This window comes from Polypterus senegalus, chromosome 15 (assembly GCF_016835505.1).
Source record: "Polypterus senegalus isolate Bchr_013 chromosome 15, ASM1683550v1, whole genome shotgun sequence".
Lineage (NCBI taxonomy): Eukaryota > Metazoa > Chordata > Cladistia > Polypteriformes > Polypteridae > Polypterus > Polypterus senegalus.
Genome location: NC_053168.1, coordinates 96,776,152 through 96,794,150, shown reverse-complemented (window position 1 = coordinate 96,794,150; position 17,999 = coordinate 96,776,152). Strand labels below are relative to the sequence as shown.

The window sequence follows — 17,999 nt, the reverse complement described above, 5'->3', positions numbered from 1 at the left end:
GAAAGAACTGTCATCTCTGTCTTGTCATGGAGCACAGTTTAAACGCTTGGCTAAAGGGTGTTATTTCATGTCTAGAGGGCTCTAATAATGTTAACAGGGTGGGAGAGTTTATAAGGGCTTAAAATATATAAAAATAACCATACAAACATATATGGTTTCTACTTCGCGGATTTTCACCTATCGCGGGGGGGTCTGGAACGCAACCCCCGCGATCGAGGAGGGATTACTGTAATTCATTAAGACCATGCAAGCAAGACACATAATTGCTAAGGAAGGAAGGAAGAGAAGGTAAAAGAAAGTGATCGCAATCGAAACGAAGATGGACATTGTGTGGAAATATCTCCTCCCTTCCTGCAGCCCAAAGATGTCAAATTAAATGGTGAGTACAGTATGAAATTGTTCCTAGAATAGAATGCCTTTTATTGTCACTATACGCATCTATAATGAGATTAAAAGCAGCTCCTTCAGTGCAGAAAAAAAGTTCTGTATGGTTGTTTTTTAGCTTTAGCATAACGCCGGATCTGCGGCCCCGCTTCTGCTTTCTTTCCCTCCTCCGTCTGTGTCGTCTCCTAGACCCGACAACAATCCACGGAGAGCCCGCTGGTCTCGTTATGTTGTCTGGGATGTTGTGCGTGTGATGAAAAACACTCGAAACAGATGTCTGGCTCTGGACACCGATGTCTATAAGGTTCTGAATGATGTAGCGGATGTTCACGAACCGATCGCGGTACAAACAAGGACAAAAAAGTACAAAACAACAAAAAGTGCACTGAAAAGGAGAGCCCTGAGTCGCATGCGTACCATGCGCTACCGCCATGCTCCTAGCTTAATCGAAGTAGGCTAGGCACTTTTTATAACTTTTAGTTAGTACATTAGAAAAATTATTGGTGTTTTGGTAAATTATGCACATTATATTATATATCAAAAATGCCGGCAGTCTCAAATTCTCGCCGATAAACATTATAAATATACCCGAAGAGACACTTTTAAGGAAATTTAGAAAATTTTGCTTGGAGAAGGGGGTCGGCTTAAATACCGGTCATCGGCAATACATGTAATTTAGTAGGTAGAGAAGGGGTTCGGCTAATATACCGGGTCGGCCTGGATTCCGGGATCTACGGTACTTTGTTTACTTGACCCAGTGTTTTTATTTTGAAATTAAATATTGTTTAAGTTGTTCACTTTATTCAATTTTCCTTATTTTTTCTTTATCTATACTAATAAAAGGCAAAGCCCTCACTCACTCACTCATCACTAATTCTCCAACTTCCTGTGTGGGTGGAAGGCTGAAATTTGGCAGGTTCATTCCTTACAGCTTCCTTACAGAAAGTTGGGCAGGTTTCATTTCAAATTTCTACACGTAATGGTCATAACTGGAAGCTGTTTTTCTCCATTTACTGTAATGGAGATGAGCTTCAACGCCGTGGGGCGGAGTTTCGGTGACATCATTACGCCTCTCACGTAAACACGCAGTACATAGAAAACCAGGAAGACCTCCAAAAAGCGCTGAAGAAAACATGCATTATATAATTGAGAAGGCAGCTAAACAATAAGAAGCGAAGCGAAAGTGACATATACAACCATATTCATGAGTTCTGCTACTCGAAACAAAGCACGATGTAAACCTACACTTTAAATTAAGTTCATAGACAGGCTGCGCTGGCGCTTGTAATTTAGTGCCTGCCCATATAAGGCCGTCCGTCAGCGCAATCCAATAGCAAACTGCCACTAAATATTCACGGGTGAAGGACTGTGCTTATGGAGAGGAAGATGAGATGGTCAGGGTGGTGTTTGACACAAACTCAGCGAAACTGCGAGAGAAAGTTTTAAGTGCCAGGACTAAGGTAACATTAAATACAGCCATTGACATAGCACGAGATGGCACCAGCACAGCTGGGAACCTTCGATGCATGTACACCGAGCGCTCACGGAACTGACGCAGTGCACAGATAAAAGCAACAGTTCCAAAGCGCTGAACAAAACCAATTACACAATTGAAAAGGCAGCAAAAATATGAAGCGCCTGATAAGCATATTCATAAATCCAGCTACTGCGGAAACAAAGCACACGCTGGAAAAGTCAATGTCCCGCTAAAGGAAGACAGTGTAAAAAAAAAACCCGTGCATGCAGTGTGTCAGGTCTCAGATAAAGAAGAAGACGAGCTGTTTATTGATGCAGTAAGAAACGAATCGATGAATGAAACCTGTCATCTTTACAACGATTGACAAACACGGAATGTAACTTGAACACAACACATCCTACAAATACGAACCTGATTGAAAGAAATAATGATAATCAAATCCTTGATGACAGCAACACTCAGTAACACTCACAAAACAAATACTGTATATTGACAGTCATGTTACGCTATTTTTAAAATGTTCCCTTTTCTTTTCTAGCTTTTTAACACACTACTTCTCCTCGATACGCGGGTATATATATATGTATATATATATATATCCCGATCTACATACTCGAATAATGGATACTTTATTCGCCATCAATGATTGTTTTGGTAAAGCCATACTCAGTGTATTCATTAGATGAACGGTAAAAAAGTAAGAGCGAGGGAGGATGACTTATTGAGGCATGCAGGCTGTAGTGCGCGTCAACTCTATCTGAATTGCGCGATCACATTTGAAAAAATATGTGTCAAACTCAAGGGTCAAACTCAAGGGCCACATCCGCCCGGCGTAATTATATCCGCCCGCGAGATCATTTTATATACTGTATTATTGTTATTAATGGCCCGGTATATGAAGCGCTGGTAACACAATAAACTACAGATCCCATAATGCAGCGCTTCAGCTGCCTTGCCTAACACTTACCGCTAATCAAGTCTAGCTTATGATGCTGCAAGTTATTGCGGCTAGCTCACACGATGCTGAGAGAAAAGTTGATTCTGAAAATAGAGCCTTTAAAACCGATGGGAGGCTGAGTATATGTTTACTGAACCCGTGTGTCTCATTTGTGGAGCTAATGTGGCTGTAATTACAGAATTTAATCTAAGACGGCACTATGAGACAAAACATCAGGGTAACCTGAATGCAATGCAGAAGATACAGAAAGCAGAATAATTAAATAAGAATCTGACACTTCAGCGGACGTTTTTACCCGTGCACAATCACAAAGTGATTTCAAGTGAAGCTGCTTTTATGGGAGACACAAATGCACCAGTGCACCTTGCCCCACTTTCCCTGTTGCCAAGTAATGTTAAACCAAGTCGTCACTACGGTGTTCCCAAATACGCACTTTGCTGATAAACTGAGCGCACTGAGTTTGCACGGCGCTTTGGTGACTTTGAAGAACAAAAAGTCCGCTCTACATGCGGCTCGAACCTTGTGCATGTTTGGTAGCACATATCTGTGTGAGAAGCTCTTCTCAGTGATAAAGACTAACAAAACAGCACACAGGAGTCGCCTCACTGATGAGCACCTGCAATCCATCCTGAGAATCTCCACAACACAGAACCTCACACCAAACATAAACGAACCTGTTGCCTAAAAAACGATGCCAGGCGTCCAGCTCTAAAATGACATATGAGCAAAGACAACTGAATGATTTGATTTGTTATTGCTGAAAGGAACACATTTTATTTATATTTCCAGGTTTTGTTATGCAGCATGTTCATATTTGAATTTGTATAATTTTGACAGGATATATTTTTATGGAGAGCAAAATCTTTTGGGATATTTAAAATCTAAGTTTATTTTTTATATAAAATTACATAAGAGTAAAGAAATTTGAATGTTTGTTCTTTTAACGTTTACTTTATTTCTAACTTGTATAATTTAGACAGGATATATTTTTATGGAGAGCAAAATATTATAAGTTGTTTAAGGTTTGAGTTGATTTATTCAGGAATAATATTCCTGTCTGTTTTACCATTCCTACCAAAGATATTTCTGTCGACTAAATAAAAATTCCTTCTATTTAAAATTTAAATAGAACTTGAACAAATACGATAGTTCATAATATCCACACAGACTTGCACGTAAGAGCTGGAGTTTTAACAAGCAGCGTATTGCACTGATACGAAATAGCTGTGTGTGTATATATGTAGATATGTATGTATATGTATATCTATGTTTATATATGTGTGTGTGTATGTGTGTATATATGTGTATATGTATATGTATATATATATATATATATATATATGTATATATATATATATATATATATATATATATATATATATATATATTTACACACACACATAATATATATATATATATATGTGTGTGTGTGTATAAATATATATATATATATATATGACAACAACACTCATCACTCACAACAGTGACAAAACAATTACATTGACAATCATGTTACGTTATTTTCAAAATGTTTCCTTTTCTTTTTCATTGCTTCTTTAACACACTACTTCTCCATGCTGGTATTTTGCTAGTATATATATATATATATATATATATATATATATATATATATATATATATATATATATATATATATATATATATATATATATATATATATATATATATATATACATACAGTAATCCCTCACTATATTGCGCTTCGACTTTCGTGGCTTCACTCTATCGCGGATTTTATATGTAAGCATATCTAAATATATAACGGGGGGTTTTTGCGGACAATGGGTTTTTTTTATTTCAGGTACATGCATTCTCAGTTGGTTTGCCCAGTTGATTTCATACAAGGGACGCTATTGGCGGATGGCTGAGAAGCTACCCAATCAGAGCACGATACGTATTAAATAAAACTCCTCAATGATATACGATTTGCTTCCCTCGCGGCGTTTCGCACAGTTAAAAGCTCTAACAGCACATATTGATTTTTGATTATTTGCTTTTCTCCGACTCTCTCTGACATTCTTTGCTCCTATTTATATACAATTAGCTTGAACATTCTGGTTGATTTTGCGACTTCTCTCATCGCCCTAAGAATCATAGTTTGTTTGTAGGAGCGATTATATTCACGCTAATCCAAGACAGAGGCTCTGGGTCGAGGGAGGGGGTGTGACGTCAGGAATAGGGAGCCAGGTAGTGCCTTCATTGCTGTCCTGTTTCACTTCTAATGCGGGTGAAGCCGTGGGGGATGGTTGGTAATAAATATGTCAATGTACAGTACATTTGGTTGTATTTTATTCTTTTATTGAGTAATTTTCTGTGTTATCTGTGTCAATTCTGTCGTATAAACCACATTACACGACTCTGTCTTTTCAGCATAGTTTCACAATTCCCAAAGTATCAGCTCAGCAATTTTTTTTTTTTTTCCTGACGGCCACTTTTTTTCTCATAAAGCTAGTACTGAATAAATGCTTTCCAGGAACGGCACATTCAGCTGCAGTTTTAGCTCTTGAGGTTTTTTTTTTTTGTTCTTCATTCTGCCTTGGTACAGTATATAAAACATCAGACAAGTAAAAGATGAGCCTCTTGTTGTGATTTTCAAAACGCCGGTGTTCCTCCTTCCTCATTGCTGTGTTATGTGTATGTGTTATGTTTATGTTTTATACTTCCAGCTGAGTGCTTATTGTTTCTTAACCCTTGCACACAGAGCCCACCCCTACAACAAAAGTAAACCTTATTTATATTTTTCGGGTCAGTCAACGGACTGTCTGGTCTGAGATTTGGGGTATGACACGCTTACATGACTGGTAGTCACAGGAGTGTGTTGCAAAGGTTATGTAAATGAAGTCTGCAACTCAAAAGTCGTGTAATGTGACAGGGCCTTGAGTCAAAGGGGTACATGTTAGGCTAACCTTAAATTGGCCCAGCATGAGTTAATGTGAATATATGATTAAATATTTTAATTATGAGTATACTGTCCAGGGCTATTGTCCTTATTCAAACCTGCTGCTACCACAACAGGCTCTGGTCACCACCACCCTGAATTCTTAAAAGCTGGTAGTAACAATGAATGAATGAATCACTTAAAGAATGAAATAATTATAATGCTTGATTATTAATCAGGTCTCTGTTATTGAGGTAATTTTATTTTTTCTTGGCCTGGATATAGGTTGGAGATGATAAAATAATTAAACACTGGAGCATGGAAGGACAACTAAATGGAGCTCAAGAGGAACCCTTAAATACTATATTGGGAAAGGTATGCTTACCATTTTGCTAATGTTTTTTGTTTGTATTTTACTTTTGATCAGTTACTTCCGTAACATACTCTCATGGGATATGATCCTTAGCTACCCTTAGTATAAAAACATGACACATCTACGAGGGATGTTCAATTCTACTGTATTTGTTAAGAACTTCAAAAACAAATTACATCATTTTTCTACATTGTGATGCAATTTTCCCAGCGTCATACCAACCTTTTAATGCCCAATTACTGTTCCTCCCGCCTTCACCATTTCCAATGAAATTACAAAGGTGTTTAAATTTTTTGAACATCCCTCGTACTTCAAAAATAGGGTAGGAGTAGGATTGGAGAGCAGGGTAGGATACATTTCTAATGCAGGTTTGCATTGCTATATTTTCATTTGAAGTGTTACTATGGCACATTACAAAATTGTTTTGTGAAGGGGAATATTCTTGTGAAGTAGAAAAAATAGATCCCAGATTTAGCATCTAAAGAATTAGTCATTGGGTTTGTTGCACCTTTTTTTTTTAATTTTAATTCTGCAAAGTCATTTAAGAAAGCTATTATAGATGCTCACTAACAAGTTATGGCTTCTGTTGTTTACAATGTTGTTTAATGCACAATGGCAGTATGCCCAGTTTGGTATGTAAGGTTTCTTACCATTGTGTACAAGTTAGACTGGACGCATGGAATAACACATTGGGCAGTCCCTTCAGTTCAGCCCAATGTTAATTTATCAGTCTTGCTACTCGTAGGCATTGGTCTCGATTTCAGTATCATAGAGTATCAATAATACCTAGAATCATAAGTTCCAATGGATACAACTGTTATCCTGTTGATATGCCAATTTCTAAATGTGTAATGAGTAGGTTTTTTGCAGTGGAAGGTATTGTATAAACTTTGCAATGAAATCGATTTTTACTTTCTTTTGGTGATGAGTAAAGCATGTCATAAATAATTACCTTTTTTAACTATATTCAAGTATTCTGTCTACTGGATGTTTCCATTTCTAAGTTCATACTTTGTCAGTCTAGTTTAACACTAGAATTACCAGAGCCTACGAAAAAACTTGTAGATCTGTCCCACCTTAAAATGCTTTGCACCTATCCGTCAGCATCTTTTGTCCTTTAAATGTGTTGATAAGCAGCAAACAGCAAGCAGTCTGCTATCTCATCCCCCACCAGCACACAGTTTTCTCAGCTCAAGTCTGTTTACCTGTGTGTCAGTTGCTTAGAGTTGTATAGAGTGAGAAGTCAAGCCAAATGACACCTTTTATCAATACTATATCATTATTTGGAACACTTGCATTTCATGTGTGTTCCGTATCTACAATGATCTATGCACAGTAAACACATTGTTAAAACAGAAACGTTTTTAATGTTTTAGTAATAATTGACAAAATGTAGACATGAAGTGTATAATGTGTAAAGCCTGAATTCCAAATATCAAAGAAACACTTTCACAAAAGATACAAGTATAACAGAACAAATACACTTTTTTTCAAGATTATAACCGAAGAAAAAAGAAATCGGGTTAGTGTTGCTTGTTGTCCTGACTTCTCGGATAGTGTACTGGTTAGAGGTGCTGACTCCAGTTCTAGTCAGGTTCAAGTCTTAATGTCTCCCAAAATAAACGTTTTGAGTACTGAGCTGTTCTTATTGTTAATATTATACAATAAAAGAATACATTTGATTTGTGTCTGTAACAGCCGCTGTAAATGTATAGTACTTGTCAAAGTTAGCATCTTTTTTTTTAGTTTTGCTAATTTTACTTTATTTACTTATCTTCCTACAGCATAAAGGCACAAGTATACTGCAGAGCTTCCTCTGTTTGATCGTCAAGGGCATGCTCACAAATTACACGTGTAATGCCACAAAAAATACCTGCTGACACTTTAGTACGCGAGCAATGGTACGAGAATGCAGAAAGACTTTTTTTGGGGCACATACACCACACTAGTGTTTAGATCTGAACGGTGTAGCGTTGGTGAGCTCTTTAAGCTGTGCTGTTTCTTTGAAGAACAGGTAATTGGCAGGATGACACTGGACTTTCACCTTTACGCCTGGTGCAGCGGCGTTGTTCTTATATGTGAGTGGATATTTCTTGCGGGGAGGGCTTCTGTTTTCTCCGATCTGAGTTCACCTCTGTTATAGCGCGTCTTTATTTGAAAACAGAGCATGAACGTGAGTGAGAATAAAACTAAATAAAAGATGCTAACGTTGACACGTACTATACATTTACAGCGGCTATTACAGATGCAAATCAAATGTATGTTTTTATTGTATAATATATAATATTAACAATAAGAGCAGCTCTGAACTCAAAGCGGTAAATTTGAGAAGCTGCCAGCATTCATCCCAGAAGCTCTTGATTGGGAATCAGCAGTTCTTAGCATTGCACCATGGATAATAGTAACAATAAGAACAGCTCACTACTCAAAATGTTTATTTTGGGAAACATTAAGACTCGAATCCAGAACCTTTTGAATTGGAGTCAGCAGCTCTAACCATTACTCAACCAGTCAGGACAACAAGCAACACTAACCTGATTTATTTTTCTTCGGTTATAATCTTGGATAAAAGAGCATTTGTTCTGTTATACCTGTATCTTTTGTGAAAGTGTTTCTTTGATATTTGGAATTCAGGCTTCACATTATACAATTCATGTCCACATTTTGTAAGTTATTACTAAAACATGAAAAATGTTTCTGTTTTAACGATGTGTTTACTGTGCATAGATCATTGTAGACACGGAACACATATGAAATGCAAGTGTTCAAAATAACGATATAGTATTTATAAAAGTTGTCATTTGTCTTGACTTCCCACTCTATACAACTCTAAGCAACTGACACGCAGGTAAACAGACTTGAGCTGAGAAAACTGTGTGCTGGTGGGGCATGAGATAGCAGACTGCTTGCTGTTTGCTGCTTATCAACACATTTAAAGGACAAAAGACGCTGACGGATAGGTGCAAAGCATTTTAGGATGGGACGGATCTACAGGTTTTTTCGTAGGCTCTGGTAATTCTAGTGTTAAGTATCAGTAGTCCTGCAGCCTGCATTAATTTTCTTTCTTTTCTATGTTGCAGTATTCTGGTTAAATTATCTGCTTATGAAATTGCAAATCAGATTTATGGGCAGTTTTATTTTTAAGGTTTTGTATTTTTTTTTTTTTTTATACATACACACTTATACAATGGGATGTACTGTATATATTATTGTTATTGCTATCTTTGTTTTATTTGCAGGATATTTTCCATGGTTTCCAATTTAAGCAGATGTTTTTGAACACTTCTTTGTTGATTTCAGTATTTAAATAAAAATAATTTGTTTTCTCTATTTAGACTGTTTATACAGGTATTGATCACCATTGGTCTGATGGTATATTTGCAACCTGCAGTCAGCAGGTGGACATCTGGGATGAACATCGAAGCAGCCCAATTCGTTCATTTAGTTGGGGAGCAGACAGCATTACCAGTGTCAAGTTTAATCTTTCGGAGGTAAATTCAGCACCTGGATACAGATTCAATAACATTTCTGGAGCACATTTTGATACAAAATAAGTAGCTCATAGTGCATTACAAAATATTAAACAGAAAAAAAATCAAGGTTAAAAAAAAAACAATAAATTATGAATAAATATGAGTAGATGAATGACTTTTATTAAAAAATAATCAATATTTGCTTATAATACAGATAAACAAGTAACAGATAAAGTAGTATTTCTAATTATGGGTTAAATTGCTAAATTCTTTTAAGTCTCATTGCTTGTAGTAATAAGTCTCGTGCTGTGTTCAGATGGCCTGGGAAGATAAAAAAAATAAAATCTTCTGCTGGTGAGATGCTGGAGAAAAAACCTGAGGTAGTTCAAAGGCCAACCCCCACAGGGCACTCTATCAAACATAAATGTGCTTAAGTAGTTTCTTATTGTATGGTGCTTTGTCCTTAAAATTTGATGCAGTGGGTCTCTTGACAGTTGGAGTGTCCACATTCCTTATAACATAACTAGCTGTTTTTGAGTGCTTTGATCAGATTGTGGTGGCATAAATAAACTGGAAAAGAAAATGGAGTATAGTAGAGGTTAATAATGATTGCAGATCTATACTGTATCACTATATGGTATTGTAGTACATGTATATAATATATTAGTAGTGTTATCCAGCTTTGCCCAGGAAATTGTGGTCCTCCTTGCTGTTTCAGAAGCACTATGGAGCTAACTCAGTACTTATTTGTTCACAACATTTGTAGTGTTGTGTTTTATATATATATATATATATATATATATATATATATATATATTAAGTTGGGAAGCAGGCACTGGTACAGTTCGTTGCTGCACCCACCACATGACGAAACCACTCAGGATCCTGCTGGGCAACCCCCCAGGCAGACACGCGGTCCAGTCCCACCCCCTCTGGACATGTCCTTCTGGCTGCCGCAGCCAGGTGTTACATGGGCAACCACTTGGCCTAGTCCAGCTACACAGTTCCTATTAGCTGGGTCACCCTCAGGGAATCGCGCCACATGGCCTTAGTGCCATAACTGACTCTGTCTTACAATGCAGGTAATGTGCCTCATTCGGTACTCCATGAGCAACCGCTTATTTCACACAAAGTCAAACCAACAGTACCCAAGGATTTTTCAGAAAGATACAGTACCAAAGGAGTCCATTCTTTGTCCCAGATCACTGGATAGCGTCCATGTCTCGCAGCCATATAGCAAGACAGGAAGAACCAGGACTCTAAAGACTTGGACCTTTTTCCTTTTGCATAGATATTGGGAGTGCCACACACCCCTTTCCAGCGACCTCATGACCCACCATGCTCTCTCAATCCATCTACTGACTTCATAGGAAGAGTCACCAGAGACATGAATGTTGCTACCAAGGTAACTTAACCTCTCAACAAGGTCGACACTCTCTCCCCAGACAGACGCACTGCTGATGGCTGTGCTTAAGAGGTCATTAAAGGCCTGGATCTTAGTTTTTATCCAGGACATTCACAAGGCCAGATGCACAGTCTCTTGAGAGCCCCAATCAGAGCCTCCATTGACTCTGTAAAGATCACAGCATTGTCAGCAAAGTCAAGATCAGTGAATTTTCTTCACAACAGATGCCCCACAGCTGCGGGACCTCATGACCTTGCCCAACACCCAGTCCATACAAGCATTGAAGAGAGTAGGAGCAAGATCAGACTCCTAACGAACCCCAGAATCAACTAGGAAAAGCAGAGGGCCAGCCTCCACTCTGCACAGCAATCGCAGTACCAGTGTACAGGCCACTTATAATATCCAGCAACCTTGAGGAGATCCCGCGAACCTTCAGGATGTCCTGCAGGGCAGCTTGATCATCCATCCATCTATCCATCCATTATCCAACCCGCTATATCCTAACTACAGGGTCACGGGGGTCTGCAGGAGCCAATCCCAGCCAACACAGGGCGCAAGGCAGGAAAAAACCCTGGGCAGGGTGCCAGCCCACCGCAGGCCACTCGATCAACTGACTTGAAAGCCTTATGAAAATCGACAAAGGCTGCAAAGAAACTCTGCCGATATTTGCATTTGCGCTCCATGAGATCCCTCAGTGCCAGGATATGGTCAATGGTAGACTTCTTGGGTGTTAAACCAGTTCCGGTTGCTGGTAGGTGAGCAAGTGATCGCAGATCCTATTGAGGATGACCCTAGCAAGGACCTTACACGGCACTGAGCACAGTGTTATCCCCCTGTAGTTGTCGCAATCCAGGCGAGACCCTTCCCTTTCCAGATTGGGACGACAAGTCCTGTTTTCAAGTCAGTTGGGATGATGCCAGTCTCCCAAATGGAAGCAAAGACTGATTGCAATGCTAGAAGGACAGCCTTGCCACCAGCCTGGAGATGTTCACCTTGGATACCACAGATCCCTGTAGCCTTGCCTCCTCTCAGCTAGTTCAGCACCTGTGCAATCTCAGTGAAATCGGGAGGTTCACAGCTAATTGGAGGATTAGCTTCAAGAATTGTAGACCCAGAGATATCCAACATACAAGCCGGAGGATCAGCATTGAACAGCTACTCAAAGTAGTTAGCCCAGCGGGTCACAACTGCAGTGTCATCCATAAGGACCGTTCCATCAGCCACCCTGACTGCAACTCTCCAAGGAACAGATTCAGATGTACGTAATACTTCAATTCCTCTGTAAGCAGGACGTGTGTCGCTAGACCACAGATGGTGTGTCACTTGCTCAAAGAGTCTTCTAAGAAACAACTCTATCTGCCCTCGCAGCCATTCTTCTCAGTTCCCGGTACAGACCAGAGTTGCCATTGAGCTGTATGCTGCGACTCCTCTTGATGATATCCAGGGTGCTCCAACAGAGTGAAGCTGCAGACCGCATTACCTCTGATGTTAGACACGGGACGCCCTCCATATGACGGAATGCCCATAGCATTAGTCACAGAACACCCTTAACAGAACACCCTTAACAGCACGCTCCATGTAATGACGCGATTATCATAACGTCCTTTCGCAGCGTCACTTGCATCATGCCGTCCGCGAGACAGTGTTGACAGCTCATTGCACAGTATGCTGCAGTGGTACAAATTACAACAGTTTCTATTTGGACAAACATAAATGACTTCCAGTCTCATACTTGCACTATCCAAACATTCTAAGCACTTTGCCAATATAAAGTAGCTTGTTTTTTTTTGTTTTTTTTTTCTATTTCCCTTTAACTATTTTGAATGGTTATTCATTAAGTTTTCTCCTGACATGTTACATTATAGTAAAAATAACATCTTATTACCATTTAGTGTTTCAAACAGAATGTACCTTATGAAACTCATACCTAGAGATTTTCAATCAAACAAATGTATTTCATATTCCCACTAGCAAATTATAATCATGTGAAACAATATTAAACTTGATTTTTAAAACGTTTGCAAAAACAGCGCTACATATAAAATGGGTTTTAAAATTGACTGTGAAACATTTTAGGAAACAATCAATCATTTATTTATTATTTTATCCATCAACATTTTCATTAATAAAAGCTATGCTTGTAAAATACTGTCTGTCGTCAACTGAACGGTATGTGACAGCTAAGAAATTTTACATTTTTGAATAACTTTTGAGTTTGAGACAATCGTGATTGTTCTTAAAACTTTTTCATGCAACATTAAAGTAGATCGCAAAGACCTAACTTTGATCGGCATAAAAAAACTGTCTTTGAGTTGTCGTCTTTTTTATTTTTGATAAATATCAAATGCTGCTACTGCTGCTACTACTACTACTACTATTACTACTACTACTAATAATAAATAGTGTCAGTTGCAGTGGGCATTCAGCAGGGAAACATCCCGAAGTGATCTTGTCATTAAACATACAGTATTTATTGTCTTGTGCATACAGTATAATTATATTGTTACTTACATGTCTCTCCAAAACAGTGATGATATAATAAAACAAAAAATATACATGGAATACAATATACAGTATAGATATATATTCAGTTATATTTCAGATATTTATACATAGTTTTTTTCTAACAATGTTTGTTATTCCGATTTGCTGTTCAGTAATTCCACAACTAAAACACTTTCTCTGAAGCCATACTGAGGGCCACTGGTTCTTTACTATTTGCCAGAAGGCAGGAGCAAGAAAAACAGCTGTGCAAAATGGCCGAGTGTGTAATAATCTTAGCAGAACGTCTTTAAGATACCCTGGACAGAAGGCAGCTGGGTGCCAGTAATATTTTGTGGCTTTCACCACCCTCTGCAGTGACCCAAGCATGTATGCCCCACCAGGATGTGATGCCGCCAGTGAAGATGGACTCCAGACAGCACCTGTGAGACATCTCAGAAAGGCATTGGTGAACTTGGCAATAAACAAAACGTGCTGTTCCCTCCTCAATTAATCAGTGATTGTTACTGTACGAAATTTAAACAAGCTCACCTTTTCCACAGCACTCTGCAAAAACAAACCACAGCATAATCAGTCCTCTGAAGTCTATGACCTGCTCCTTAATTTTTGGACATTAAAGGTCAAATTGCCCTGGGACCTCTGAGTCAGCAGGTAGACCTCTTGTCTGCAAGCTATTTAATCATTGGTGGTGATCAGGCCTATGACGGTGATGTCAGTAGCATTTTTAATGATGGAGCTGGTGTTGTTTCTGGATACACAGTAACACTGGGGGATTATCACACTACCCCATAGTGTGCCTGGGTTGAAAGTGAGCATAGAAGATATGATGCTGGCAATCTGCAAAGCTGAGGTCTATTCCGTTTGAAGTGCAAAATCCAGTTCTGTTGGAAAACAGTGTTGAATACTATGCTATTGCCTATAAACATACCTCTGTAAGAGAAGTTTTTACATTATCCAGATGTGCCAAGATTTTACGAAGTATAAGACTTAACTGCTGTACTAGTATACATCATGGAGATGGTGAAGTGGAGCAAAGTTATGTACTAAGTTAAAATTTAGTAAGAAGTCTGAGTGAGTGTAGTTAGTTCTAAAATGAGTTATCACATACAACACACATACTGTTATGGACATGAAATGGATGAATAAACAGATAAGCACATTTTAAACATTACAAAAGTTGTAAATCATGAAACACACATATATTCCCTCTCTCTCATACTGTATGTATGTATGTATGTGTGTATATATGATATATATATATATATATATATAGGTCCATAAATATCTGGACAGAGACAACTTTTTTCTAATTTAGGTTCTGTACATTACCACAATTTAATTTTAAATGAAACAAATCCGATGCAGTTGAAGTGCAGACTTTCATCTTTAATTCAGTGGGTTGAACAAAAAGATTGCATAAAAATGTGAGTCAACTAAAGCATTTTTTAACACATTCCCTTCATTTCAGGGGCTCAAAAGTAATTGAACAATTGACTCAAAGGCTATTTCATGGGCAGGTGTGGGCAAGTCCGTCGTTATCTCATTATCAATTAAGCAGATAAAAGGCCTGGAGTTGATTTGAGGAGTTGTGCTTGCATGTGGAAGATTTTGCTGTGAACAGACAACATGTGGTCAAAGGAGCTCTCCATGCAGGTGAAAAAAGCCATCTTTAAGCTGCAAAAACAGAAAAAACCCATCCGAGAAATTGCTACAATATTATGAGTAGCAAAAAATACAAACTAAAATTACACTTTAAATAAAACATTTATAATAAATAAAATAAACAATAATAAACTGAAATAAAATCAACACTGTCATGTGCTGGAGCTTTCCAAAGTTCAAAATGTACAAAGGCACACTTCTGCTTTTTCTTGAGGCAAAGTCGTAAATGAGCTCTTCATATGATAAAGCCTTTGCTAATTCAGAGTTGATGCTGACAATTGCCAGACCACTCATGCGCTCTTGTGCCATAGTTGAGTGCAAGTACGTTTTTGATGAGCTTCATTTTAGAAAAACTTCGCTCAGCAGAGGCAACAGTTACAGGGAGCGTCACTGCTATGCGCAGAGCAATCCAGAGATATGGGTACATGCACAGGCTTCATCTTGGGCTTTTTTATTCTTTCATTTCTTGGCGCTGGACTGTTGATGTCTCTTTCCAGGAGCAGGCATATTGTTCAATTATTATCATTTTTGGCCAATTAGGCAGCGTAATAGAGGTGAGGGCGCGCGCGTCATCACGTGTGCTTAGCCTACTCTGCGTTCACTGTAAAATGCAATATATATACGTTTATATTTTTGTTTATTTGTATATGTATATTATTAATATTAATTTATTATTATAATATATAAAAATGATTTTTTTGAGCAGCTGGGATGGTTCCCCCCTGGAAGTTGGTGACCTACGCAGACTGTGTACAGGGAGCGGCGGTACTGTCGATGTACCAGGAAATCATGCATTGACAAAAGTTCCCCTTTGCTTGGAATTGAAAGTGTGATTAAATGCGTTATTTTTTAACGCTGCTATGGAGTACATGCATCAAGCTTCTCAGCTGTGCTTGTGCTAAGAAAAGGAAACATTTTAAAAATAACATAACATGATTTTGCGTTAACCGCATATTTTTTCATACGTCTCAAACCAAGGGGATGCGAGGGTAAAATGAATCGGGAAGCGTGCGTACATACTCGGTGCATCCCCTCTCGGGAATCGAACCTCGGATGTCTATGTGTATGTATGTATGTGAGCCGGAGGGCTGATCGCACCCCAAATAGAGACAAACGCCCCTGGGAAAACCACAAACCCTGAAACACCGACTACCCTCACATTGCTCCTTAAGCTTGCACTATAATGTGTAATACAAGCAGGGCTCTAGACTAACTTTTTGCACTGGTTGCACTGGTGCGCCTAACTTTTTTTCTTAGGCACCAGCACAAAAGTTAGGTGCACCCAAATTTTCAACCGCATCACATTTAACACCACAGTTTTACACGTTCACTTTATTTATTTATTTTTTATTTATTTATTTGTTTTTTTTTTTTTAATCGCTGTCCATATAGGCAATATTGACTTGTAAATGATTAACTAACAATCTGGTCAATATAAAGTTCTTTATTTGAAGGCAAGCACAATTCTACAAGAAAGGTAACTTACTGAAAAAGTGTTGGTGCTTAAAGTGCTTTACTGAGCTGAAATTTAAACTTAAAAAATCTCAAGATAAATTAACTAAAAAGAAAATCTAAATTAAGTGTTTTAAGGGCTTCAAACTGAACATCTCATGGCTCAATGTCTTATGGACTATCCTCCTTTGCAGTCACATGCCCCTCGGATGGCCAACTCCTGTAGTTTGGCCTTCTTGATCTTTGGCCTTGGCTAAACCAGCTGGCCACACTCTCTCTAGCATCAAAATCTTCCAGACTTGGGCATGAGCATGCTCGACCTCAATGTGTCCAATAAGTATATTCTCCGGTCTTCCTCTCCGCAAGATAACGACCGCATTACAATGACGCATTCCTTTGTGGCGATATCTGTGTCTCCGTCGATCAGGAATGCCATGCACGCACTGTTCGCAATTTGCACAGACGTCTTTTTTTTCAGTGTATCTGCGATGACTCCTATAAATTGGGCACACGCGACATCATTGCTGTACGTCGGGTTTACGTTCAAGCCATTTTTCTTCATAAGAATTATTTCGGACTTGAATTTAGTGAAGGGAAGTTCTTCTTTTGCCTTATTGTAGGCAACGTTAAACTTAATTATCATCTCGGCCTTTTCTGATGATCTGTTTGCTGCTGCCTGCCGCTGAAAGGCAGCGGGGCGAGTGGACATTTGAGCAGTGCATTTATCGCGGCATGTAATGTGTTTTATAGATGCATTGTGCTTTTTCAGCGTTTCAATTCTAAATGTATTAGAACCAGTCACAAATGCACTACTGCCGGCCATGGTCTTCCCACACTCCTTTACAGTAAATACAGTGCATTATATTATCGGCTTTACTGTATCTTAGCCAGAGAAACTGGTCAAGCCACTTTTCAAATGTATATACTTTACCCTTTTAATTTCAGTGGGCTCGACTCTCGTATGTGGCTCATTATCTAATGCCGTCTCCGGACCAGGGCTTGCTATAACTTGGGAGGTTGATGGCTCAGTGTCAGAGCATTGGTTATGATTTTCGGACGGATCAGGCCCTAACTTAACATTCTTAACGAAAAAGCTGTCAATCGTTCTTTCATCTTCTCTCATAATCCGTGGCTACATCCACTGTTTACCTGATGGGCTACTCACCTCTCTCTGTCTGACTGCATCACATGCATTTTCAAATGTACACACACGTACAGGAATATCTGGACCACGGCCAATCGGGAATCCGCCCTTCACTATCTCTGATTGGTTTAGACCACGATATGGGCCTAATGTGTGTCTGATGTTAAACAACAGGGAGACTTTAAGAGTCACGGAGTTTCGTTTTTTTTTCCCCCTTGAACGGCTGGTCGCACCGGTGCAACCTTTGATTTTTTTTAGTCGCACCATTGA

The 17,999-nt window shown here is 38.7% G+C and overlaps 1 protein-coding gene across 2 annotated transcripts in view; it reads left to right on the top strand.

Annotated features, from left to right (window-relative positions):
* The window catches only part of dcaf13 (ddb1 and cul4 associated factor 13), a 253,923-nt gene that overhangs the window by 28,337 nt on the left and 207,587 nt on the right, over nt 1-17,999 (top strand). For both annotated transcript variants that reach the window (XM_039736440.1, XM_039736439.1), the window contains exons 4-5: nt 6,004-6,093; nt 9,427-9,582. In XM_039736440.1, coding sequence (XP_039592374.1) covers nt 6,004-6,093; nt 9,427-9,582 — 246 coding nt within the window. The remainder of the gene's footprint in view (nt 1-6,003; nt 6,094-9,426; nt 9,583-17,999) is intronic.